This window comes from Mixophyes fleayi, chromosome 2 (assembly GCF_038048845.1).
Source record: "Mixophyes fleayi isolate aMixFle1 chromosome 2, aMixFle1.hap1, whole genome shotgun sequence".
In the NCBI taxonomy this organism is placed as follows: domain Eukaryota; kingdom Metazoa; phylum Chordata; class Amphibia; order Anura; family Limnodynastidae; genus Mixophyes; species Mixophyes fleayi.
In genome coordinates, this window is record NC_134403.1 from 50017487 (window position 1) to 50041101 (window position 23615).

At 39.8% G+C, this 23615-nt stretch overlaps 1 protein-coding gene across 1 annotated transcript in view; it reads left to right on the plus strand.

Moving 5' to 3' along the window:
* MTUS2 (microtubule associated scaffold protein 2) overlaps positions 1-23615 on the plus strand; it is a 477685-nt gene that overhangs the window by 448844 nt on the left and 5226 nt on the right. Inside the window, exons 10-14 of the mRNA XM_075198945.1 lie at positions 7122-7227; positions 9772-9845; positions 11343-11441; positions 14910-15029; positions 18619-18716. Coding sequence (XP_075055046.1) covers positions 7122-7227; positions 9772-9845; positions 11343-11441; positions 14910-15029; positions 18619-18716 — 497 coding nt within the window. The remainder of the gene's footprint in view (positions 1-7121; positions 7228-9771; positions 9846-11342; positions 11442-14909; positions 15030-18618; positions 18717-23615) is intronic.

Genomic DNA, 23615 nt, shown 5'->3' on the forward strand with positions numbered 1-23615 from the left:
GTGCCGGTGTGTGACATTAACACCTATCACCTGTGCTGGTGTGTGACATTATCACCTATCACCTGTGCCGGTGTGTGACATTATCAGCTATCACCTGTGCCGGTGTGTGACATTATCACCTATCACCTGTGCCGGTGTGTGACATTAACACCTATCACCTGTGCTGGTGTGTGACATTATCACCTATCACCTGTGCTGGTGTGTGACATTAACACCTATCACCTGTGCTGGTGTGTGACATTATCACCTATCACCTGTGCTGGTGTGTGACTAACACAAATCACCTTAGTTACATATTCTCTTCCTGCAGTGACATAACTAACCCCAAACCTCAATGCAATGTCTGAGCCCAGCCATCCCCTTTACAACATTGTAGAAATAAAATTGAATAGACTTAAACCAAGAATTAAAATAAATAAATGCAGCAAAACATGGGCATGCATTTAGTTGAAACCAATATATAATGCTCTACAAGTCATAGCCTCGCCTCTTTCAGCCATAAACATTATTTGTTAACACCCAGCGGGTCTGGAGCTGTGGGTGCAGCTTTAATATGCCCTTTCATTAGCTTTCTTTTACAGAGCTCTGATTGGCTGTGATACTTTACTAGACAAGTGCCCAATCCATTATAACACAATCTGTTTCTGCATATGGGGAGAACAAAGGATGAGGCCGTGGGGGTAGAAACATAAAATGCTGCAGCCTCCTGAGACATTGCAGCCGAGGTCATGTCACAGTTGTGAACCCTGCGACCCTGTTATTACACTACTTTCTCTCTACATACCAGGATTCAGTGTAGAAGACGCCATAACTGTCTGGTTTTTTTTTAAAACCAGGGGACCCACTTATGAGTGTCAGGAAACTGCCCCCAGTGGCTCTAGCAGGAACTGTGTTGCTGCATCTGCTCTGTGTCTGATTCAGGGTCACTGGCAGAAGCTGATAGAATTTGGAGACTACAGGAAGACAGATGGTTCTATCAGAAGTGCTGCACCCTCAGGAGGACCCGGTAGTGAGCGTTTAATACCAGTGTACCAGAGCCTCAATCCATCATTCCTACCAAAGCCTAACAGCAAAGTACAATAGCACATAACAGCAAACAGTATATGTATCACAGTGCCCGAGCCCAGTAATTGGACACATCTGATAACTTGACAGTGAGCGGATCAGTCAAAGCTCAGTAATAATATAATAATATTGCAGCAATTTATCTGCGTTGCCTCTAGAAATAAACAGAATCCGTCTTCACAGATTTCTTCCATGCACTGACTCAAAGGGCAGCACTACCCTGCTGGCTGTATACACTGGTATTACAGGGGAAATGGGCCTAATTCTTCAGTAAGTCTATAGTAAAGCACCACTAAGCCCGCACAATCTGAGGTGGGGCCCCTGGTTATGCAGATTAGGGGATCTTAGATTCTTTGTAGTAGTGACTTCTAATTGGAGTGTGGCGCAGTGGTGGAAGGAAGCTTCTTATGACTGGTCAGTAGCTGGTCACATGTCCTCTTCCCCCTGCAGGGCATGTGTAATAAGAATATACAGAAGTGCCACTTGTAATAACGTCCCGATGTCCCCTCACTCAGTTCAAGCTAAAAGGATGAAGAGGGCGGTCCTAAACTGGTAGAAGGCGGGGCTTCTCAGTTACATTTCTTTCTCACACACACATTTTAATGTTCATCTGCAATCCGGCAAATTTTTACAGGGCAGATTTGGAATATAGGCGTCAGCCTGTGCAGGGTCTGTTTAAGGGTTCTGGCCACCCTAGGCTAATACACTCATAGCACCCCCTTACATTCCACGCCAGGTTAAAAGGTGGTAGGTTAAAACCCAACTTGTGCTTAATTTAAAATCCAGCCCCCCCATCACCCACCCCAAGGTTTATTCTCCACTTGGCTTTTAAAACGATCATGGCAATCTTTGTCACTCATTTTGTTTTCGCTAAATTCAGAACTGTACAGCAGAATGGAGGCATGAACGAGCGCTACTGAGGGTGAAGGGAAGAGGGCGCCTGTCGCCATCCTGGTCTCTCCTACTCGCTTATCCTTGAGTGTTCGCCCTCTCCCTGTCACAATTTTATGCCCCCCCCCCCCCACAAAAAAAAAGCCTTATGCCCTAGGTTGTGGCCTAGTCAGCCACTTAGATAATCAGGCCCTGCTCTCGTATATGCATTTGGAGGCAAATAGACCTATTTACACAAACATAAATGAACTGAACGCACACAGCTTGCAGTTAGTAAATTATCCTTATTGTATTCCTTCACTGACTCGCATCTTGGCATGTCACAGCTCTACTACCCCTACATAATTACACAACCTCCTCTACACCACTACGCCCCTCACACGGGAGGAGTGATTATACAGTGAATTATTCAATTATTAACTGTGACAAAGAAAGTCCCAGAGATCTGTTTAAAGACTGGGTCACATAGACTCAACCTGATGGAAAAATAAAAATATAATAAATTGTGTAAACTCCCCACCCTACTCCATTATTCGCCACATACTGTCACTGGGGGCATGGTGGTGGTCACTTCGCTCCATGGCACAAAAACCCTGCCAATAAGTAATATCTTAGCAAATAAAAGTCTCCAGCCAATAGGGGGTTTTAGGATAGATATTGTACGCTCCTTTGAGCAGGGTCATCTCTCCTCCTGTCTTCACTAATTTTAACTCTGCTCTCCAGCTACCTAGCCCTCTTCCCCCATCCCCGCTCGCTCCCTCTTCTCCCCTCTGGGGGTCTCCCTGTCATCCGTGCCCTCCCTCTTGGGCTCCGTCGTATGCGGACCTTCCCCTCTCCCCTCCCCCGCCCCTAGCTGTGCTTTGAGCTCACTGAGTTACTGTGCTTATTGTTTACTGTACTGTGCTGTCTCATCTTGTATTGTAATTTCGTTTGTCCCTGTACGGCACTACGGACACCTAGTGGCGCCCTATAAATAAAAATTCATAATAATAATAATAATATTCTGGCCATTTTGTACCATCTTTGACTATGCTCGCTGACCTGTTATTCCTCCCAGTAAACAGTCACAGGCAGCCTTGAGTATGCTCTCTAGAGTCCTTCTTTCACTCAATGGGCGGGGCTACAGAGACAATATGGAGCTCTTAGGAGGAGGTGGGGGAGGAATAGAAGAAGCAGTTACCATATCCAGGCAGATGAACATCTGGGTTTTCCTCATAATGCAGCCAGAAAAAGTTATTCTTTTCATGTTTGATTTCAGAAGACCATACGCTCTAAATAGAGCAGTGACAACAATTGCAGAGACCTATACATATTTCTTCTTTGTCCAGGTTAGATCTCTGCAATGCGAACTTAAGCTCAATCTGGTACAAGCAGGTGGTGATTGGACAGTGAATGATAGATTCAGGAAGGGTGCCAGAGATCTGATGAACATATATAAAGAATCCTTGTGTAACACTCCTCCACCAAGCCCCCCGCTCACTCACCATTCACACATTCTGCCGCACAATATTCACTGTTGGTTGTTAAACTGTTATATATACATATTAGAGGTCACAATTCCTCTACAATACATTAATTCAACAAACAAACAAACAGCAAACATTGTAGGGGGTTCAAGAGACACATTTTTTTCCATACAAATGCAGCTAGTTGGTGGATCTCTAATTATCCATTGCTCACAGATCTGGGGTCAGGCCTTGGTTGATTCCATCGTTTGTATGTTATCCCCATGTTTGCGTGGGTTTCCTCCCACAGTGTAAAGACATACATGGTAGGGTAATTGCCTTCTGATGAAATTAACCGTATTGTGTGGAATAGAGTTTGTAAGCTTCACTGGGGCAGGAACTGATGTGAATGGTTAATTATTCATAATATGTAGGCGTTATATAAGTAACTGTTAATAAATAAATAATATACTTTTAGTTTAGTGTACTAATGGCCCCAAGGGGAACGATGGAGTGTTGTCTTATTTCCAAAGAGATTAGGGATGTTTAATGCTGCTACCTACGTTTGTTACACACTAAGGATGCACACTGCTAGCACATACACTATATACTATAGTAACCAAAATTATACTTTTGGTCATAATGGGGGGATTATAATCTAGTTTGTAACTCCCCCATCAGATAAATCCTATAGCCAGATCCACACAGTGGCCTCCTTATCCTGTACACTTGTCATACAGTTTTATTGTCATGACATTTGGAGATTGCAGCATGTTAAGGAGAATACACTATATGTCCAGTGCTCATAACTCGTACGGAAGAACAGATCTTATTTTACCTGATAGGTGTTTTTTTTTTCAAGAAGTAGAATCCTCCAAATTGTTTGGTATCCACTGCTTCGTCCACGCTCCCCATCCCAATTTCCTGGTATCTCGGAAGATCGCTTATAAATTGGAAAAATAAAAAATTATTTACTTGAGTCAAAATGCACCAATTTAAATACAGGGAACGTGATTAACTCAGGAGAATAAAACCACATCTAGTGGGGGATACAATTGCTGGGGATGTGCGTGGACATCGTGCTGCGCACATTGCCGGCAATTTCAGTAGGAATCTCCGCTCATTTTATGGGGTGCGAGAAAAAATGAGCAGAGATTTCTGTCAAATCTCCACCCCGAGGTGTCTAGCGGAAATTCCGGAGACTCCTCACATCTAATTGTATCTCCCACTTACAGTTAATATAAGATCAACCTGAGGTTGTCTAAACGCTTCCCAGGGGGACATTTACTAAATTAGAAGTTTATTTAAACAGAGCTCATCAAATTACAAACATACAATATGATAACCACACATTGGAAATCCTTAACAAAAGTAAGCCAACAAATGAAATCTAAATTGCAGTTGGGGAAATATGTTTTTTGTTAGCTAACCGTATGCAGTGTAGTGCTGTGTTAGCTAACAGTGTGCAGTGTAATGCTGTGTTAGCTAACAGTGTGCAGTGTAATGCTGTGTTAGCTAACAGTGTGCAGTGTAATACTGTGTTTAGCTAACAGTATGCAGTGTAATGCTGTGTTAGCTAACCGTATGCAGTGTAATGCTGTGTTAGCTAACAGTGTGCAGTGTAATGCTGTGTTAGCTAACAGTGTAACGCTGTGTTAGCTAACAGTATGCAGTGTAATGCTGTGTTAGCTAACAGTGTGCAGTGTAATACTGTGTTTAGCTAACAGTATGCAGTGTAATGCTGTGTTAGCTAACCGTATGCAGTGTAATGCTGTGTTAGCTAACTGTGCAGTGTAATGCTGTGTTAGCTAACAGTGTGCAGTGTAATGATGTGATTTCAATCTTTCCTGTGGAGGAATCAGGATAAGCGTTCAGCTCTACAGTCATCTCACTTATGAGTTGTAGAAGCGTACCATGATATCACCTTTATACCATGATATCACCTTTATACCATGATAACACCTTTATACCATGATAACACCTTTATACCATGATATCACCTTTATACCATGATAACACCCTTATACCATGATATCACCTTTATACCATGATAACACCCTTATACCATGATATCACCTTTATACCATGATATCACCTTTATACCATGATAACACCTTTATACCATGATAACACCTTTATACCATGATATCACCTTTATACCATGATAACACCTTTATACCATGATAACATCTTTATACCATGATAACACCTTTATACCAGGATAACACCTTTATACCATGATATCACCTTTATACCATGATAACACCTTTATACCAGGATAACACCCTTATACCATGATAACACCTTTATACCATGATAACACCCTTATACCATGATAACACCTTTATACCAGGATAACACCCTTATACCAGGATAACACCTTTATACCAGGATAACACCTTTATACCATGATAACACCCTTATACCATGATAACACCTTTATACCATGATAACACCTTTATACCATGATAACACCCTTATACCATGATAACACCTTTATACCAGGATAACACCTTTATACCATGATAACACCCTTATACCATGATAACACCTTTATACCAGGATAATACCCTTATACCATGATAACACCTTTATACCAGGATAACACCTTTATACCATGATAACACCCTTATACCATGATAACACCTTTATACCATGATATCACCTTTATACCATGATAACACCCTTATACCATGATAACACCTTTATACCATGATATCACCTTTATACCATGATAACACCCTTATACCATGATAATACCTTTATACCATGATAACACCTTTATACCATGATAACACATTTATACCATGATAACACCCTTATACCATGATAACACCTTTATACCATGATAACACCCTTATACCATGATAACACCTTTATACCAGGATAACACCTTTATACCATGATAACACCCTTATACCATGATAACACCATTATACCAGGATAACACCTTTATACCAGGATAACACCTTTATACCATGATAACACCCTTATACCATGATAACACCTTTATACCAGGATAACACCCTTATACCATGATAACACCTTTATACCAGGATAACACCTTTATACCATGATAACACCTTTATACCATGATAACACCCTTATACCATGATAACACCTTTATACCATGATATCACCTTTATACCATGATAACACCCTTATACCATGATAACACCTTTATACCATGATAACACCTTTAGACCAGGATAACACTTTATACCATGATATCACCTTTATACCATGATAACACCCTTATACCATGATAACACCTTTATACCATGATAACACCCTTATACCATGATAACACCTTTATACCATGATAACACCCTTATACCATGATAATACCTTTATACCATGATAACACCTTTATACCATGATAACACCCTTATACCATGATAACACCTTTAGACCAGGATAACACCCTTATACCATGATAACACCTTTAGACCAGGATAACACCCTTATACCATGATAACACCCTTATACCATGATAACACCTTTATACCATGATATCACCTTTATACCATGATAACACCCTTATACCATGATAACACCTTTATACCATGATATCACCTTTATACCATGATAACACCCTTATACCATGATAACACCTTTAGACCAGGATAACACCCTTATACCATGATAACACCTTTAGACCAGGATAACACCCTTATACCATGATAACACCTGTTGTATCCTGTCATATTTCATGCACAGATTGAAGACTTGGCTGCGACTCACGAAGCTTCTCTGACGGAGATAAAGACCAGCCATGTATCCACCATTACTGCAATCCACGAAGACCACGAGAGAAACGTTCACAGTAAAACATTTTTTCACTATTGTATTAATATAAGCTCTTGACACCTTGATTATGGCTGGTTATTGTCATCCTACGGGAGAAGGGATCTTTTTCTTTTTTAGAATTGATTTAACAATTATTAAGGTTTATGGTTACAATTTTGGTAAATACATTCTTTAACGACTAGGATAACCCATTTGCACTAGTACATCTGATTTGCATAAGCTGAATTATACTGGAGTATCCTATCACGCACAGTGCCATGTAACCCCATTGGGTGGTTCTGTGGTTCTGTTAATGAAAGAGTTAACTGTAACCGCCTGATGGAATCCGATCATTACTCTTGTCATATTCCGACAAACATACAGCACTGTTTATGTCCTGGTAACACTGGGACTGTACCACATGGCGAGCAGTGACCCACACATTGATGGGGTTATATTCTCACAGTAGGATCATTTGTTTCACATTTTGTAATGTCTATCACGAAGATCGCTGCCAAACACAAGTAGCATTGATTGATTGATTAAGCCAGATCTCTGCACTGTGTCCCCACTGAGTCCATCCATAATCGTATGACGTTCGTAGGATTGTTACGTGCCTCCGGTAATTCATTGTTTCAACACTTCACTCTCTTGGAGCAGGTGGGATTATTATACTAAAGAGAAGGTAACCAATTTCTCTTATCATTCCTTGTTATAAACCTTAGTAAAGAAAACAGTGATGCCACAAGCTGTTCTGTCACAGATTTTAATGTCCACATTTCATCCTTCTGTCTGTTCTGATGCCAGTACATGATTTTGATAAAGATGGCAATTGGTCCTGCTGGTGGTGGCCAAGTGTAGAGCTGCTCCTACAGACACAGTTCTTCTTTTCTCTGTATAGAGTATAGAAAAACTGTGTCGCCCCCCCCCAGCTTTGTTGCACCCAAGGCAGCTGCCACTTCTGCCTGTACCTCGTCCCAGTCTCGGTCACAAGCCCAGATACACAGCTCCAGTTATTTTCATGCAGGATGTGTTTTATGTATATTACCGATGTCACCTGGTTCATCAAGTTACCATAGCACAAAACTTAGCTTCTGCTGTCATTAGAAAGCGCTAAGACCCAGCAAGCTGTAATGAGACAGACATGGCGAGCCGCAACAGACCTGAGTGCAGAGGCAGACACGCGTTTTACAGCCATGGGGCTGGTGCAAATACACACTGATGGCTGATTGCAGTTTTCCAGTTGCTTCCTTCATTGATCGTACATGTATTATAGGATTTTATGATCTCTTTTTAAAAAAATATTTTTGTTACTCTATTTCGTACACGATAAGGTGATATCTGCCATATTATATGAAACCTAATATCATATGCATTTTTCCCTATAAAAACAAATGTTTACAAAGTTCTATTGCACTTACAGGCTGGTTCTGTGTATATGTGTGTGGTGTCAGTACACCAGCTGTAAACCTGGTGCATACGTTATAGATGCAGAGCCGGGCGCATCTTGAGATCTGTGAAATACACTATTTTTCATGCACGTTTTTGGAGCGTTCATTGCGCCCAAGTTGTGTTCAACTTTGTATCAGGCCCAATGCGTACAAACTGTACCATCCGTTTGTCACATGCTAGTTGTCTAGAGATCCAGCTTCAATGAGAGCCAGGAACACAGGGCCATGCGATGGAGGATGACATCTGTTTCCCTTATGGAATTTCTAACCACTATATAACTAGCGGTGTTCAGAACATGCCACGAAAATAAATATATATATATGTGGATGTGTGAATATTTGATTGTTAGTAATGTTATCTATCACCCATCACTTCATGTAGATGTCATTGTTGTTAATGAAAGTCATATAGAATGCAGCAGCACAGCGGATAAGCCAGATACAATGATAGATGTGCAGTCTGGGTTACACTACAGATCTCACCGGACCTCTTTGTGTTTTCTCTTTTGTTATTTGCCCCAGGATAGATGCCTAGTGCAGTGTAGCGAGCTCATATCCATTATCGGGTCTTATTATTCCTGTCATCGCACTGTGAAAAGTACATATTAATCTCTGGTATACACATTGTTACATTAGGATGTATTGATCCCGATATTGATGAGATTAGGGACTCTTAGCTGGAGAAGCTTTGATTGTCACATTTCCAGGCCTATTTTATTGTATTTGGATGGTTTCTTACAGTGAGTAATGACATTATTATTTCATTTATTTGTGCAACATTCCTTTGTATTATCAATAAGGGGCATCGGCTCTCCTATGTGTTCCTGCTGGCTGCAGTTTGTTGGTGCACCTTGCCTCAGAACTCTATGCAACAGTGCCCTCTTGTGGTGTCGCTGGTTATTTCAGTTAAACTAAGGTTTTACACAACTTTTGTAATAGGCAGCTTTTAACCAAGCACTGTGCCATCACAAAAAATATTTTCCAGGGACACTTTGCTGTGTAAATAATTTACAAGTCTACATCTGTATTATTTTTACTGAGTAAATGTCTGTAAATTACTGGAAATGCTTTAGTACCAGATCACTTTAGAATTTGCCCTCATATACAAGTTTCCTTCTCTTCTCTACCAGAGCTGAAAGAGAGTCATGCGTTTGAGAAGAACATGTTAGAGGATGGTTTTGAAAAACTACGATTGTCCTTACAGGTAACTATCCTATCTATACACCAGGTTCTCATGTACACTAAATCATGGCAAGACATCAGACACTCTGCTCATTGGCTAACTTGCTGTAGAATGGTAAAAGCTAGCTGCTGATTGGTTGTTGTGATTCACTGCAGCTTTTGCCCTTAAATGTAATGTTATCAAATCAAGTCTGATGAATGGAAAATACTTTTCTATATTTCTACTATGATCAACTGGAAAGACTGAGTGAGTTATGGTTTAATTCAACCAGAAGGAGGCACTAGACCTGGCCTTGGTGTTATACGACTATTGGGTAACAAATGCTCTGGGAGTTTGTTATATTTTGAGTTACATTGTTAACGGTGAGTCCATAAAAACTAGACTTTAAAGCCATAATTTCTGAATATAGAGTGAAATGTAACAGTTTACTAATTTTTACTACACCTTACGGCCCATGCTATGTATTGACATACTGTATAACATATCAAGAATTTGCTTCATGAACTTTCTTAGGTCATTTCAGTGCCAGGAAATGTTTGTATTTTAGCTCCTTAAAAATAATGAGATATTCAAACTGATTTGTAACCTGCCATTTGAGTAGCATATCTTGCATAAATGATCATACCGGTTACATAAACAAATGCACCCAACTAAACTTTTTAAAATAAACCCATTTATAACTTTTTCATTGTCAATTATAAAGCACTACGGAATATGCTGGCGCTATATAAATAAATGATCACGATGATGATGATTGGCTGACTTGAATATCTACCCATTGTGGAGTTATACAAAGTGTACATTAATCATAATGGTACATATGTGACATCACCCATAGCAGCCAGTCAGATTTTGGAATTTACTTCATAAAGTAAATGGGCAGCACGGTGGGTTAGTGGTTAGCACTACAATTTACACTGTAACTCCCAATGGGGCAGGAACTGATGTGAGTGAGTTCTCTGTACTACGCTGCGGAATTAGTGGCGCTATAGCTGATGATGACGATGAAAGCATATGTCTGATGATCCATAGTAACAAATCTGCTCTATTTATGTAAATGTTAAAACCCATGTATTGCTATTCCTATTTTATAGGTGCTGTAATATAACTATAATACACAAGTGATGTTAATATATTTATAAACTCCTAATATATAATATCTGTATAAATGGTGAGTTCTGATCTCATCACTTTAGTGTTTATGTGCATTATAAGGCGTAAAGCTCCCCTTACTGTGAATTATTATGGATATAATAAGTCACCTCAGAGATTGGTGGCCTGAAGAAGTCTGTGTAGACGTGGGCCTTTCTGTGGTCACGGAACTCCTGTTACATATAATATCCTTATATAGGTGGTACATTATCTTGTGCACAGTAAAACACTAGTCTAATACAGACTGGAGAAGACTGGAGACAATGTAGTTAGAGGTTGTGATGCGTTGGACATTTCTCCCTTTGTCTGCTGTATGTTGGATGATATGATGATGTTTTACCTCTCCCTTTACCCTACTCTTGGCAGGACCAGGTTGATACCCTGACGTTCCAGAACCATTCACTAAGAGAGCGGGCAAAGATGTTTGAAGATGCTTTACTGAAGAGCACTAAGGAACAGCTAGAGGTAATTCCATTGGGCTTCATGTTTAATGTTAGAGTAAAACATGAAAACCATTAAATGAGTATAAAGTGGTGCACATGTTCACAAGGGCATTTTATGTTTGAAATCGTTTTCCATCAGCAACCAGAAAGCTAATTAAGCAGAACTCCAAATAGTAGAACCATGGTGGGCCTATGCCTGGGGCAGCCAAGGTTCAGGGGCCAGCCAGCCCCTTAGCTCCCATCCTCCTCTATGATCAATGCCGGGAGATGTTCAGCTAGAAACGACCCCCACAGTCTACCTGGGGAGAGGGGAGAAGAATGTACTGTCAGTGTCCTTCAATGTAGACTTAACTTTGTTACTATTGGATTAATTGCTGTTTTTTCACAGAAACGCTGCCTATGCATTCTTTTAGCACTGACATTCCTGTAAGAGTGTGCCCAAATCATCAAAGTCCTTTCTAGTAATAATATTGTGTAACACAGCTGGGAGATCTTTCCAAAAGCCCAGAATAACTACAAAGAAGTGTCCTACTTTCCACTGCTTCTCTGATCACGATGAGACCCCAGGAAACCACTCGCGTTTTATAGCAGAAACCAATGATAGAATAATATCTCCAAATAACTTTTTATACTAACAGGGTTGTCGGACCTGTCAAGCTCCGTTTCATAATCTCGTTTGTTAGAATAATATAATAGTATGAATAATACAGATATCTATCCCTCATCTCTGTGTAAGTTACTGAGTACCAGATGGGAGCTGGAGAACCCAAAGGGTCATCAAACCTATCTGTTTATTTTATGAGGCAGGAGAACAATATGTACTTTTGTGTTTGATAATCTGGGGAACGATTCTGAAATTTTTAATTTGCTGTTTATTTAATATCACAATTGGAAAGCTATAGGACAGATTGCCTTTGAGCAGAAATTTGGAGAAGGGACTGGGGTGCGCCGTGCGGAGCAGTGTAAGAAAGAGTTCAATTTGCAGAGCAAGATTATTGAACTGAGATAAAGGGGGTGAAGAGGTCTCGTTATTAGGGGTGCCCTGTGCTGTGCAGAGGGGCTGACAGTCATTTCCACTCCGCAAATAGATTTTGCTCCAGTTCTGAGTTGTTCCTGTACTTTTAGTCGAGACGCATCTTGTGCCTTCCAGCTGCACTTCAGCAGAGAACCAAATTTTTAGGCACAACTTTGCCCCATGTAAAACAAAGCTACACGTCTACAAACATGCCATATGTCTTCAAGACAGTCCCGATGTCCCCTCACTCTGATGATTACTGTAAAGCAACGGGCATGATGTATGGTGTTACAACCCCTTAATCTAATCCATACCTGAACTGCACTTTTTAGCCATGTTGTTATCAGAAAGTATCAGTGATGTAATTATAACATCTCCTTGGAAAAGTACTTCACTGGTTAAATTCCACCTCCACAGGGAACACTCAGGAGTTGAGTGAATTAAGCTATCATTGTTATTTCTGTTTTGCTCCCTATTGTCCACTAGTGAGCTCTACAGACAGCCAGGAGCCTGACCCAGCAGGGGTCACCTGAGGGAAGACACATGGGGAGGTAGGGGAGGGGGCTGGATAGTTAAGCAGCCCACCAATCGAGACCTTTTGCAACTCCCCTGGACAGGCAGATCCAAAGGTGGGATTAGGAGGTGATAGAGGCTACCCTGGGAGCTGAACGTGTGTGACTAACTTTTGGCCAGGAGGTGATGCTCTGCCAGAGATGCGCTGTGGAACATATCCCACTGGATTTATTTGAACTGATTTCCTCATTTGTTGGACCTGCTATAATTACAGGGCTGTGCTGTATTTAATCCTGTTCTGCAGAATAAATCATCCTTCTATTTTTCCCCTAATACCGTGTCCGAGTGATTTGGGAACCACGTATCTTCCCAATTACTATAGGTTTTATTTAATGACAAGGGTGGTACTAAAGGAGTACGAGATTGGTGTTTTGTAGATTGCACCTCTTTGTACACAGACACACCCCTAGCTTCCCACGGCATCTCTGAGGAGAACAGACTTGATGTGCACTGGGTGGACCATCTAGGTGGGCGGGTACAGAACCCAGGCTGTGCGTCATGTGACCTCTGCCGTGAGTAGCCAATGGTCACACATTATTGGCCATGTGCCCACTGCCTTTTGAATGACTGCGATTGATTGGCATTATTTTTAGTTAGACATTTGCCATCTTTCATCCGGTGCATGCAGCTGCCAGCACTAAAGCACTTTGTAACGGATTTAATATTCCGGACACACTATTTTTGTGCAGAGATGTCTCTGATACGGTGCCAGGCAGCATTATGCTGGCACTTGTCTGCAAACCCTTCCTGTGCAGAATCATTTAAGATACAAGACAAATACAGACAAAATCATTAGCTCGCAATCTCGTGAGATATTGTCTCACAACCGATCTATGATTCTCCCATTTATGAGGTGGGGGGATAAAACTGTTTTTTTTTATAAATTATTGTTTGATGTTAAGTGTATACAATTTAAGATATAATTCAGTAGCTATACATTCTATTTCATATGTACCTGTATATTATTGTTTCATAACAGATACAATAATTACTTTATTTTTCTATTTTGTTTATTAACCTATGACAAAACATTGAGCATCAGATACAAAGAGTCGAATAGCTAAAACTCAGTAAACATGTCAGAACTTACAATTCCACCCACAAAATCTCTCCCTGTGTGCAGTCTATGGGCCTGGGTCATGAGGGAAAGGAAAATTAAAAGAAAGGAGTAACTTTGAACTTGGGCAAAACCATGGAGGGGGGGGGGGATTTCAAATGTGGGGACAGATTTATATTTGAGGTAGGGCATGTCCTAGATCAGCTTTAAATTTCAGTGTAAAGATAAAGCTATCAAGTATTTGTGTGCTACATGAAAAAGCAGCCATTATTTAACTTATGTGCAAAATAATAGACTAATTTCCACCCCTTGCATTGCACATGGTTTGTCCAGGAGGTAATGTACTCATTTTTTTTTGCTTTGCTCTCCTTAATGACTCAGGCCCTATGAGTACATTGTAGTGTATGGAGTTTTGAATAAGCACATTGCCTATCTGAATATATTAGGAACAGCAGCCGCTGAACCATTTACTTTTGAGCTCATGCGCATACTGCAAAAGATGATAGTTGGCACATGATATAAAGACATTTCTTAGAACACTCCCCTAGGGGTATATTTACTAAACTGCGGGTTTGAAGAAGTGGAGATGTTGCCTATAGCAACCAATCAGATTCTAGTTATCATTTATTTAGTACATTCTATAGAATGACAGCTAGAATCTGATTGGTTGCTATAGGCAGCATCTCCACCTTTTCAAACCCGCAGTTTAGTAAATATATCCCCTAATGTCTATCGACACGGAACCATAAAGTAGTCTATATATGCTACATACATGTTAATGGGAAACAATCTGTATGAGTTTCTCCACCATAAAGTGAATAAATACACGAATACTTGTATTGCAGATTGCTCTTGAACCCTACCGGCACTTAGATGAAGATCTGATCAGTGTTAAACAAGTCTTGGAAATGAAAAACCAGTTAATCCATCAGCAGGAGAAGAGGATAATGGAACTGGAGAAACTGGTGAGTTCTATTGTACATTTAATTCTATTTTTCTGTTTGGGATGCAGTATGCATTTACAGCCAGGGCTTCCATAAGAGATACATTGTGAGCGTTTTAATAATGGTTTGGGAGAATGAGGTCCCAATGTATTAACTACTTGCATAATGATTGAAACAATAATTATACCCTGCTATACGTACTGTTGGTGTGAAGCTCCATTGGCTCAGAGACTGATATGGATGAATACAAAAAGATATGTAAGGAATTAGACAAAAGCATCATTAATGTATATAAATAAATGGTGATGATGATGATGTAAGGCACTTCAGGGGGGATTCAAAGTATTGTATTGAGTAACTCTAGAAACTGGTGAGAGAGAAGTTTTTCAAATAGGAAAAAATATATAGACCAATAAAATAAATTGCAGAGATGTCAATGAAAGGTGATATGATAGGTATAGGCAGGGGCGGGCTGGGCAGGGGGGCAGTGCCCCCCCGGGCCGCTCAGTCAGGTTGCCATTAGGGCCGGGGGGTAAGCTGGCCGGCCGCCACCCCCGGATGCAAAATACAATACTTTCCACCGCGGCCGCATCTGATGACATCAGATGCGGCCGCGTCAGCGCACAGGCGGCCAATGACGCAATGACGCGGCCGCATCCCTTTTGCCTCTGTTCTCCCCGGCCATGCGTCTCCCAGCCCGCGCCTGGGTATAGGAGAATTCAGTATGCTGATGTAGACTGGAATTTGCCAATTGCTAATCAGCCAGGAGTAGTGACCTTCTTTAGATACGTTAGTGAAAGAAAATAACAAAGGTCCTGATTCATTATGGAAAGTACTCATTTCTTTTACTTACGTTTTCTCCTGGACAAAACCATGTTACAATGCAAGGGGTGCATATTAGTTTATTATTTTGCACATAAGGAAAACACTGGCTTTTTTTCCTAGATCAACTTTAAATTTCAGTGCACAAAAAAAGCTATCAAGTATTTGAGTGCTACATGAATAAACAGCCAGTATTTTCCTTATGTGCAAAATAATAAACTAATTTGCACCCCTTGCACTGTAAAATGGTTTTGTCCAGAATACTTAAGTAGGAAAACTTACTCAATTTTTTTACTTAACTTCCCTTAATGAATCAGGCCCAAAGAGAGTAATAGTTAGGCTAAAGACTGAAGGGGGTGGAAATGTTGAAGCAGACAAAGAAATTGCCTAAATAACTATTTTTGCTCTGTTTTTACTATTAGCAATCTGATTGGGTCACCTACACTAAAGGGGAAAGATACACCTTAGCGTAGATACAAATATATTTGCCACAAAAGAGCTACTTCTGTAGTAACTTGAACTCACAAACTAAAAGTAGACCAGTCAGTGGATCCAGATGCACCGTTAATAAAACTTTTAAACCAATTGCTGCTGACCATTCCCAATGATTGCACAATGGCAAATATAGCTTTGCTACACATAAAAGGCCCTTGGAAAGACTATGATAACTATGTACCCGTGAGTTTCTCATTAATAGTAAGGGAATCAATGGAATCCCTTAAAAAATAAATAATGATTGACTGTTTAGATTTAAACATATTTTAAGATCCAAGGCAGGAAGGACTAAGTAAGTAGATTCTAAATCTTATCAGGAAATTCTTCTGTGAATTATGTGGTGGGGACTTGTACAATAAGCAAATTCAAGAATACATGGAACAACTATACTGCTAGCAGAAACTACCTTACAGGTCCAGCTAGTCTGTCCTTTTTTAGTTATTTATTAAATAATATTTAACTCAAAATTAGTCTAGTATTATAATAGTAAAATATTATGTATTTCATAAGGAAATAAAGTATGTCCTGTACCAGTGTATGTATCTGTGCAAAAGCGAAAGACATGCAGGCATTAGGCATAGGCAAACTGATGGGGGGTTTCCTAGTGCCTGGAAACCCCCCTCCAAGCCTGGGGCACTGTATGATTGAGGTGACTGGACCTTGCCCCCACTATACATGGCTCTGCTTGAAAAGGGAGAGCTGTGTGCACCTAACAGTAGTGCACACAGCATTGCCCATGCATATTATGGGGATAGGAGGAGTTGAAGAGCAGCCAAGCACTGTCTAATATTATAGCCACGCGCCCATGCATGCTGGTCACGCCCACTCGTGGCGTGGTGTGAAAAACCCCCTCTACAAATCCTGCATTTGCCTCTGTTAGGCATACGTGTTAGTACACAATGCAGGAGTGGCATAATTCTGATGATAACCTAATAATCTATTAAATAATAATAAATGTGTTTTAATACATCATTATTTTGTGAACTAGTAGGTAATGCATCAGATACACAACATAGAATAAAGTTTAATTAATAAAAGTGAAATTCACACTTACCATATTAAGAAAATAAATACAACCCCTCCCCCCCCTCCCAATACTGCTGTTTATCCCTTATGTGAATGGTCTTTCCTGCAGCTGTCTTTATGGAAATGACAATTAATAAAACTAGACAGCCATTAATATTAATTGATTGATCTAATATGGCTGTGACGCTAATGTTTGGGGTTGGGTACGCCTTACAGATGATCAGTTCTCCAACATGAAAAAGGCCTACAAAGAAATTCCAATTTTATGAAAAACCTATTTGAAAATAAACAGACTTACCTTCCACCCGACGCTGGAGATCTCCGATGGGAGCACCATGCTGACGACAAGTGATTCTGATTGGAGAAGTGTTCAGCACTGCAGGCTGACATCATCACGACGTGTGTCAATAGAAATTTAAAGCGGCAATGTCGGGTTAAGTGTTTAAACACTTAACCTTAGGGGTCCCCACATTGCCGCTTTAAATTTGTATAGACAGACGTCGTGATGACGTCAGCCTGCAGTGCTGAACACTTCTCCAATCGGAATCACTTGTCGTCAGCATGGTGCTCCCATCGGAGATCTCCAGCGTCGGGTTGAAGGTAAGTCTGTTTATTTTCAATTCATTTTTTCATAAATTCGTAATTTCTTTGTAGCGCTTGTCCATGTCGGAGTTGGGAATGTTTGCAGCATCCGCGAAACAAATGTAAACTGAAAGGTGTATCAGCATATACGTCCATGTCTGTTTGAGTCTGAATTATACGAACACCCTCTTACTGTGCTTGTCGTCCTGTTCCCTCTTTCCTCCCCTGTCCCATCTTTCTAAGTGTAAGTTGCAGATATACAAAGCTCTTGATACGGATGTACGTGTAAGTATTGTTAGTGCATATTCGCAGTATAACAGTGTGGATCTCTCACAAAAACTCTAAATGAGGCCCATTATATTTTGCTTAAAATGACAATTTAACAATGTGTCTCCTTACACTTCCAGGACCCATAGTTTGGAAGGCCTGTTACACTGTTGTCATATTGGCATGGTATATTAACATCATACCTAAAATATATTTACACATCTGTTATGAATAGTGCAAATACCAATAACAACAAATACCAATGACAACAAATACCAATGACAACAAATACCAATAACAACAAATACCAATAACAATGGATTATTGTCTCATTCTAAAATAGTTTTTTGTCTTTTACATCCTTCATATGCTGTGGTCACTGTAGCGCGTCCCAATAAATCAACTTGTTTCTTTATAGGCTGAAATTAATGTTATCTTGGAGGAGAGAATCCAGGTTCTCCAGCAGCAGAATGAAGATATGAGGGCTCGCATTGATCAGAACGTCCAAGTCACCAGGTCAGTGCGGATGTTCTCTGAGGTCAATGAGTTCTAACCAGTCACAGTTTCTATTTTTCCACTTGGCAGCAGAAAGAGAAAGGTTATATTATCATTTAATATGTCACCAATGAGACGTCACCACAGGTATTATGAATTGTTTTAGACTCCTTGGGCTAGATTTACTAAGCTGCTGGTTTGAAAAAGTGGGGATGTTGCCTATAGCAACCAATCAGATTCTAGCTATCATTTTGTAGAAGGTACTAAATAAATGAAAGCTAGAATCTGATTGGTTGCTATAGGCAACATCCCCACTTTTTCAAACCCGCAGCTTAGTAAATCTAGCCCCTTATCTCCAGATTAACAGATGAAAACAATTTTGAAACGGGCTGTGCTCTGCCTACACTGTACGTAAACACACACCACAGACTGCGTATGTACAAGGACTTGAATCGGCCCCATCTGCGCCAGACCCCTTCCTGTACATGGCCTACGTTAGTCCGCCTCTCAAGTAATAGGCAGTCATAAGTGTCATTTGGAGATATGAATCGCACACAGTTGCGTTAATTAGCGTAATGTCCGTTTCTGGACATGTGTACATTTATTTCGCGCAAGACACGCTACCGCAGACGGATGTATGTCCGCACATGGGTCAGTCCCAATGAGGGTATAAAACACTTTTAAAAAGAAGATACTTTCGAAGTTGAGGTAAGAAAGAGCATTTTTTGCAGAAATATTGATGAACATGCAGTAAAAGAATTAAAAAATGCATGGATCCAGGACTGGCACAAGTAGGCAGAAGAGGCAGCTAACCTATGACATAACAAGGCTGGCGGGCAATCAAAGAAACCACAAATAGGCGCTTTTCTCGGATAAATTCTTAAGGTTGCTTCACCAACCGCTGCTACAACATTAAGCAGATACTGTCTCTGCTAAAATTGATCCAAGAGCTGATAAACCAAAATACACAAGAGCGCTGGTTATGGTGAAATAGGGAAGTCTTATATTTATTAAAAAACGATTTCAAATATTTATATATATAAATCACATAAAAGTGACATAATAAAATGAAATAAATACGCTAGTTATGGCAAATAAAGTGCAATTGCGAACAAATCTAGACTCCTCTCAATAACACATATTTGGAACCACAAATTTTTAATAAATGGTCCAGACATCCAATAACAGTTCCTTTTGTGTAACCGAGCCAATATGGTACTTTAGCTTGTTATGTGGTCAGATTACATTGTCCAAGAACAAATCCACATAAAATTTAATTCAATAGTTCATCGAACATCTACGAATTTATTCAATTAGTGTTTAGGTAGCGATCCACTGCTCATATCTTAGGTGAAAAGGTCCCACCAATGAAAAATTACGATAGGATCAATCCATTAGGCAACAATTTGAAGCCAGAAAAAATTCCACTGTCAACAGATGTACTTAATATCGTACCTTAATTCCAATGGAATGCTCCAAATCTGTGTGATTTAAAAGGGGATCCAAATGCCAGAAAGTCCACTTTAATGTTGATAATTGAGCAGCTGGAGAGTTCAATCTGTTTTCCACTAGCATCAGCTGACGCGTTTCTCCACCTCTAAAAGGGGCGGTTTCATCAGAGGTTGATGTATAAGCCATATGGGCACCCTTAAATACCATTCAGTGCATTATATGGACCAGTCATAATCGGTCTCACATTAATTCAACTTAAACACATCATAATAAATCAATATTAAAAGATGCTATCCGAAACTTTTTTATTCTATATTTTCGAATACACACTCATAATACAGAAACCAGTCTACCTTAAATTATTAAACTCAGACATAATGAGATTATTACTGCATTCAGTGTTTCCGTTCATAATGTTAACAAAAGACATGTGATCTGACTGACCTGTCACGTGACATCTACGATTAGCTCAGCATGTCTCTATTCAACTCTTTGTACTAACATCACATGACCGCACATATGATCAAACAGTCAGGTTCCGGCCCATAGATTATATTATGTGGGAGTATCTCCATATCCAAATCACAGGATTCAAAAGTGCCAATCATATTGCACGGATATCGTAATTCAGTTTAGCCTATTTCAGAATAAACCTTAATAAATTGTACATTTCGCATAGCATTTTTCAAACTCTAAAAATAAATAAAGCTAAAATAAGTTACAATCAATAGAAAAATAGATATGTGACGGACTGATCATATATAATATCCCACAATCAGCTCCTAAAAAATCTAATGACATAATGATTCTGCAAAAACTTATAAAGATGTCCATAACCCATTATTCAGAAATATTATTCTAAAATAAAATGTAAACTCTGCAACATCATCATGAATATATTCCCAATTCCTTAGTAGGTTTTGTTCTAAATAAATAAAACATTTATTTACTCCTCATTGAAAGATAAATTCACACAATTCTCTGGATATACATCCTAAGTAGAAAAAAATCCTATTAGGTTGCAACAAGGGCAAATCATATGTTGTTCAGCTCAATTGTTTTGTTTAAACCCTGGGGCATAAGAGTTTTTAATCTGAAGATCCAATATGCCTCCCGTTTAATTGAGGAGGGGATCGTTTAATCTCCTGTGTAGTCACATGGACCTGTTCAATAGCCCTAATTTTTATATCCTTCAGTGAGCTTATTTCACAACTATTAATATGACGAGAAACTATGGGTTTTTACTTGTTTTAAAATATTTCTACGGTGTTCTAGAAAACGTAAATGAAGAGGTCTGATTGTACGCCCTATATACTGAATACCACATCCACAATTAATTAAATAAACTACATAACTAGATCTACAATCCATCTCTCCAGTTATAAAAGATATACATTCATTAGTCCTGTGTTCAACAAAACCACACATGTATTAAGCCAGCATTCAGGATTCCTAGATATTTTCACCGTCCCTAATTCCCATTTATCTTGTTTCTCCATGAAAAAACGAAGGGCTAACATTTCTTTTAAATTTTTCGCTTACCTAAAAATGACATTCTTCCCTCTATTCACAACCGGACCTATCAATTCATCTAATTCCAAAATTGCTGAATTACTGATTGTCGGTAATCAGTTTAGTATCTTCTTTAGAGTATTAGTGGTCTGTTTACGTTATGGGGAAACTCCCTTTCTCCGGCAAATTTGTTTGATTTAGAGCTTCTCTCTATTTATCAAAGCCTCAGGGCCAGTGTTAACTATCACCGGGTATCACCAGCGTCAGCTTTCGCTGGGGCTGTCTGGCGAAGGCTATTTAACAAGAACAGCGACAGTACAGTAACTCTGCTCTCCTATCGCTAACGCCTTCTCAGGATTTATATAAATAAAGTCTTTCTTCATATTAAAATTTTCAGTTACATGTTTTCATATATTTATTTAAACATCTTGTTATATTATATTCTTAAAACATCTTATTTTTAATGTAAGCCCATGCCCAGGCTCACAGTTCCAGTGCACCTGCGTGAACCAATATCCCAGGTCACGTATGCAAAGATGGACCCAAGACTGGAGGGCGGTATCACCGGGAGCTCAGTATCACTCAGCTGCCCGGCGAAACTGTAATGGTAAATTGCAGTGCTAGGAAGTTCTCTATAACTGCCATAAGCTGCAATAGAAAACTAGTCCTATTGCTTTTTAATAATAAACAGGTCCCTTAATAAGACAACTTCCCTGGACAAGGAGGATTCCCTGGTTTCATGGATTGTTATATTCATGTAGGGTCAACAGAACAAACAAAACAAAGTGCAGAGTCACTGCCAAGAAGCAGCCTTGTGATTACATTACAGCGTATGTCTGGAGGGGTAGAAGGATGGGAGCACTATATCATTTTTGCCTTGGATGCCAAAACACTTTGTCCTGCCACTGCATGGAACATAAAGCCATTGTAATATAGGACAGAGGAAACATAAATAAGCTGTACATATGAAGTTTCCTAGAGATGCGTTACAGGCAAGTGCTGTAAACATATTACAGTATGATAGAATAATATAAAGAAATGTCGCATTTCTTTCAATAAGAGCAACAAATAATTACAGATATATGGTAAATGTGCCTATAGATGCTCTGGTCTTGATGGCAGATTATGCCATGTTAGGCGTGTATACACCCCCAAAAAAGTTTACCCTGAACAGCCTCTTGGGATGGATCGGATGTGGATGGGGACAGACAGTAAATTATGTGAGACGATCACCACGTCTTATAGTGTATGCAGTCATTGTCCAACCGCACAAATGGAGCCTAATTTCAGATCTAGTCACAAATATTTATGGCCAAATCTGACATGTATGGGCAGCTATGACATTGATGACTTCTCATCCTCTAACTGTTGGTGTCCTCAGTCTTCACATCCTCACTGAGGAGATCATAAAGTGTAACAGATTCACTCACCACAATGAGGTGTCACTGATAGGAATGGCCATGTATCAGCCATACTGCCTTTCTGTCTTGTGAGTGAACCTGTGGATGTCATCTCCCCATATATCAAGCACAGTTCTTATCTCATGTATTGTCATTGCCTCCACTCATCTTGCCTTTTCCATATGCTGAGGATAGTCATTTGGATCCCTCGTAGATATACTCTTCTCACTTGTCCCACTGCCTATTCCACACACAATCTCACTTGTTTTATACTCTTTTATTCTATTCCACATGGATTTCCTCTGCTAAGAACTCTGTTCCCTTCCCGGTTCTCCTGCCGCACATCCCCACCTCCACCCCACCAAGTCTTCTCTGGCGCCTCCTTATGTTCACCACCTACAACCCCGATCCCCTTCCCGACTTCCCAGCCATCCACCCATGTTCTCCTCTAGTTTCTTTATTATATCCAAGACCCCAGTACATTGTCACCTGCCAATCACCCTTAGTGTGCCCTTGTGTCTTTCATATACCCATATATACATAGCACTTGCTTATA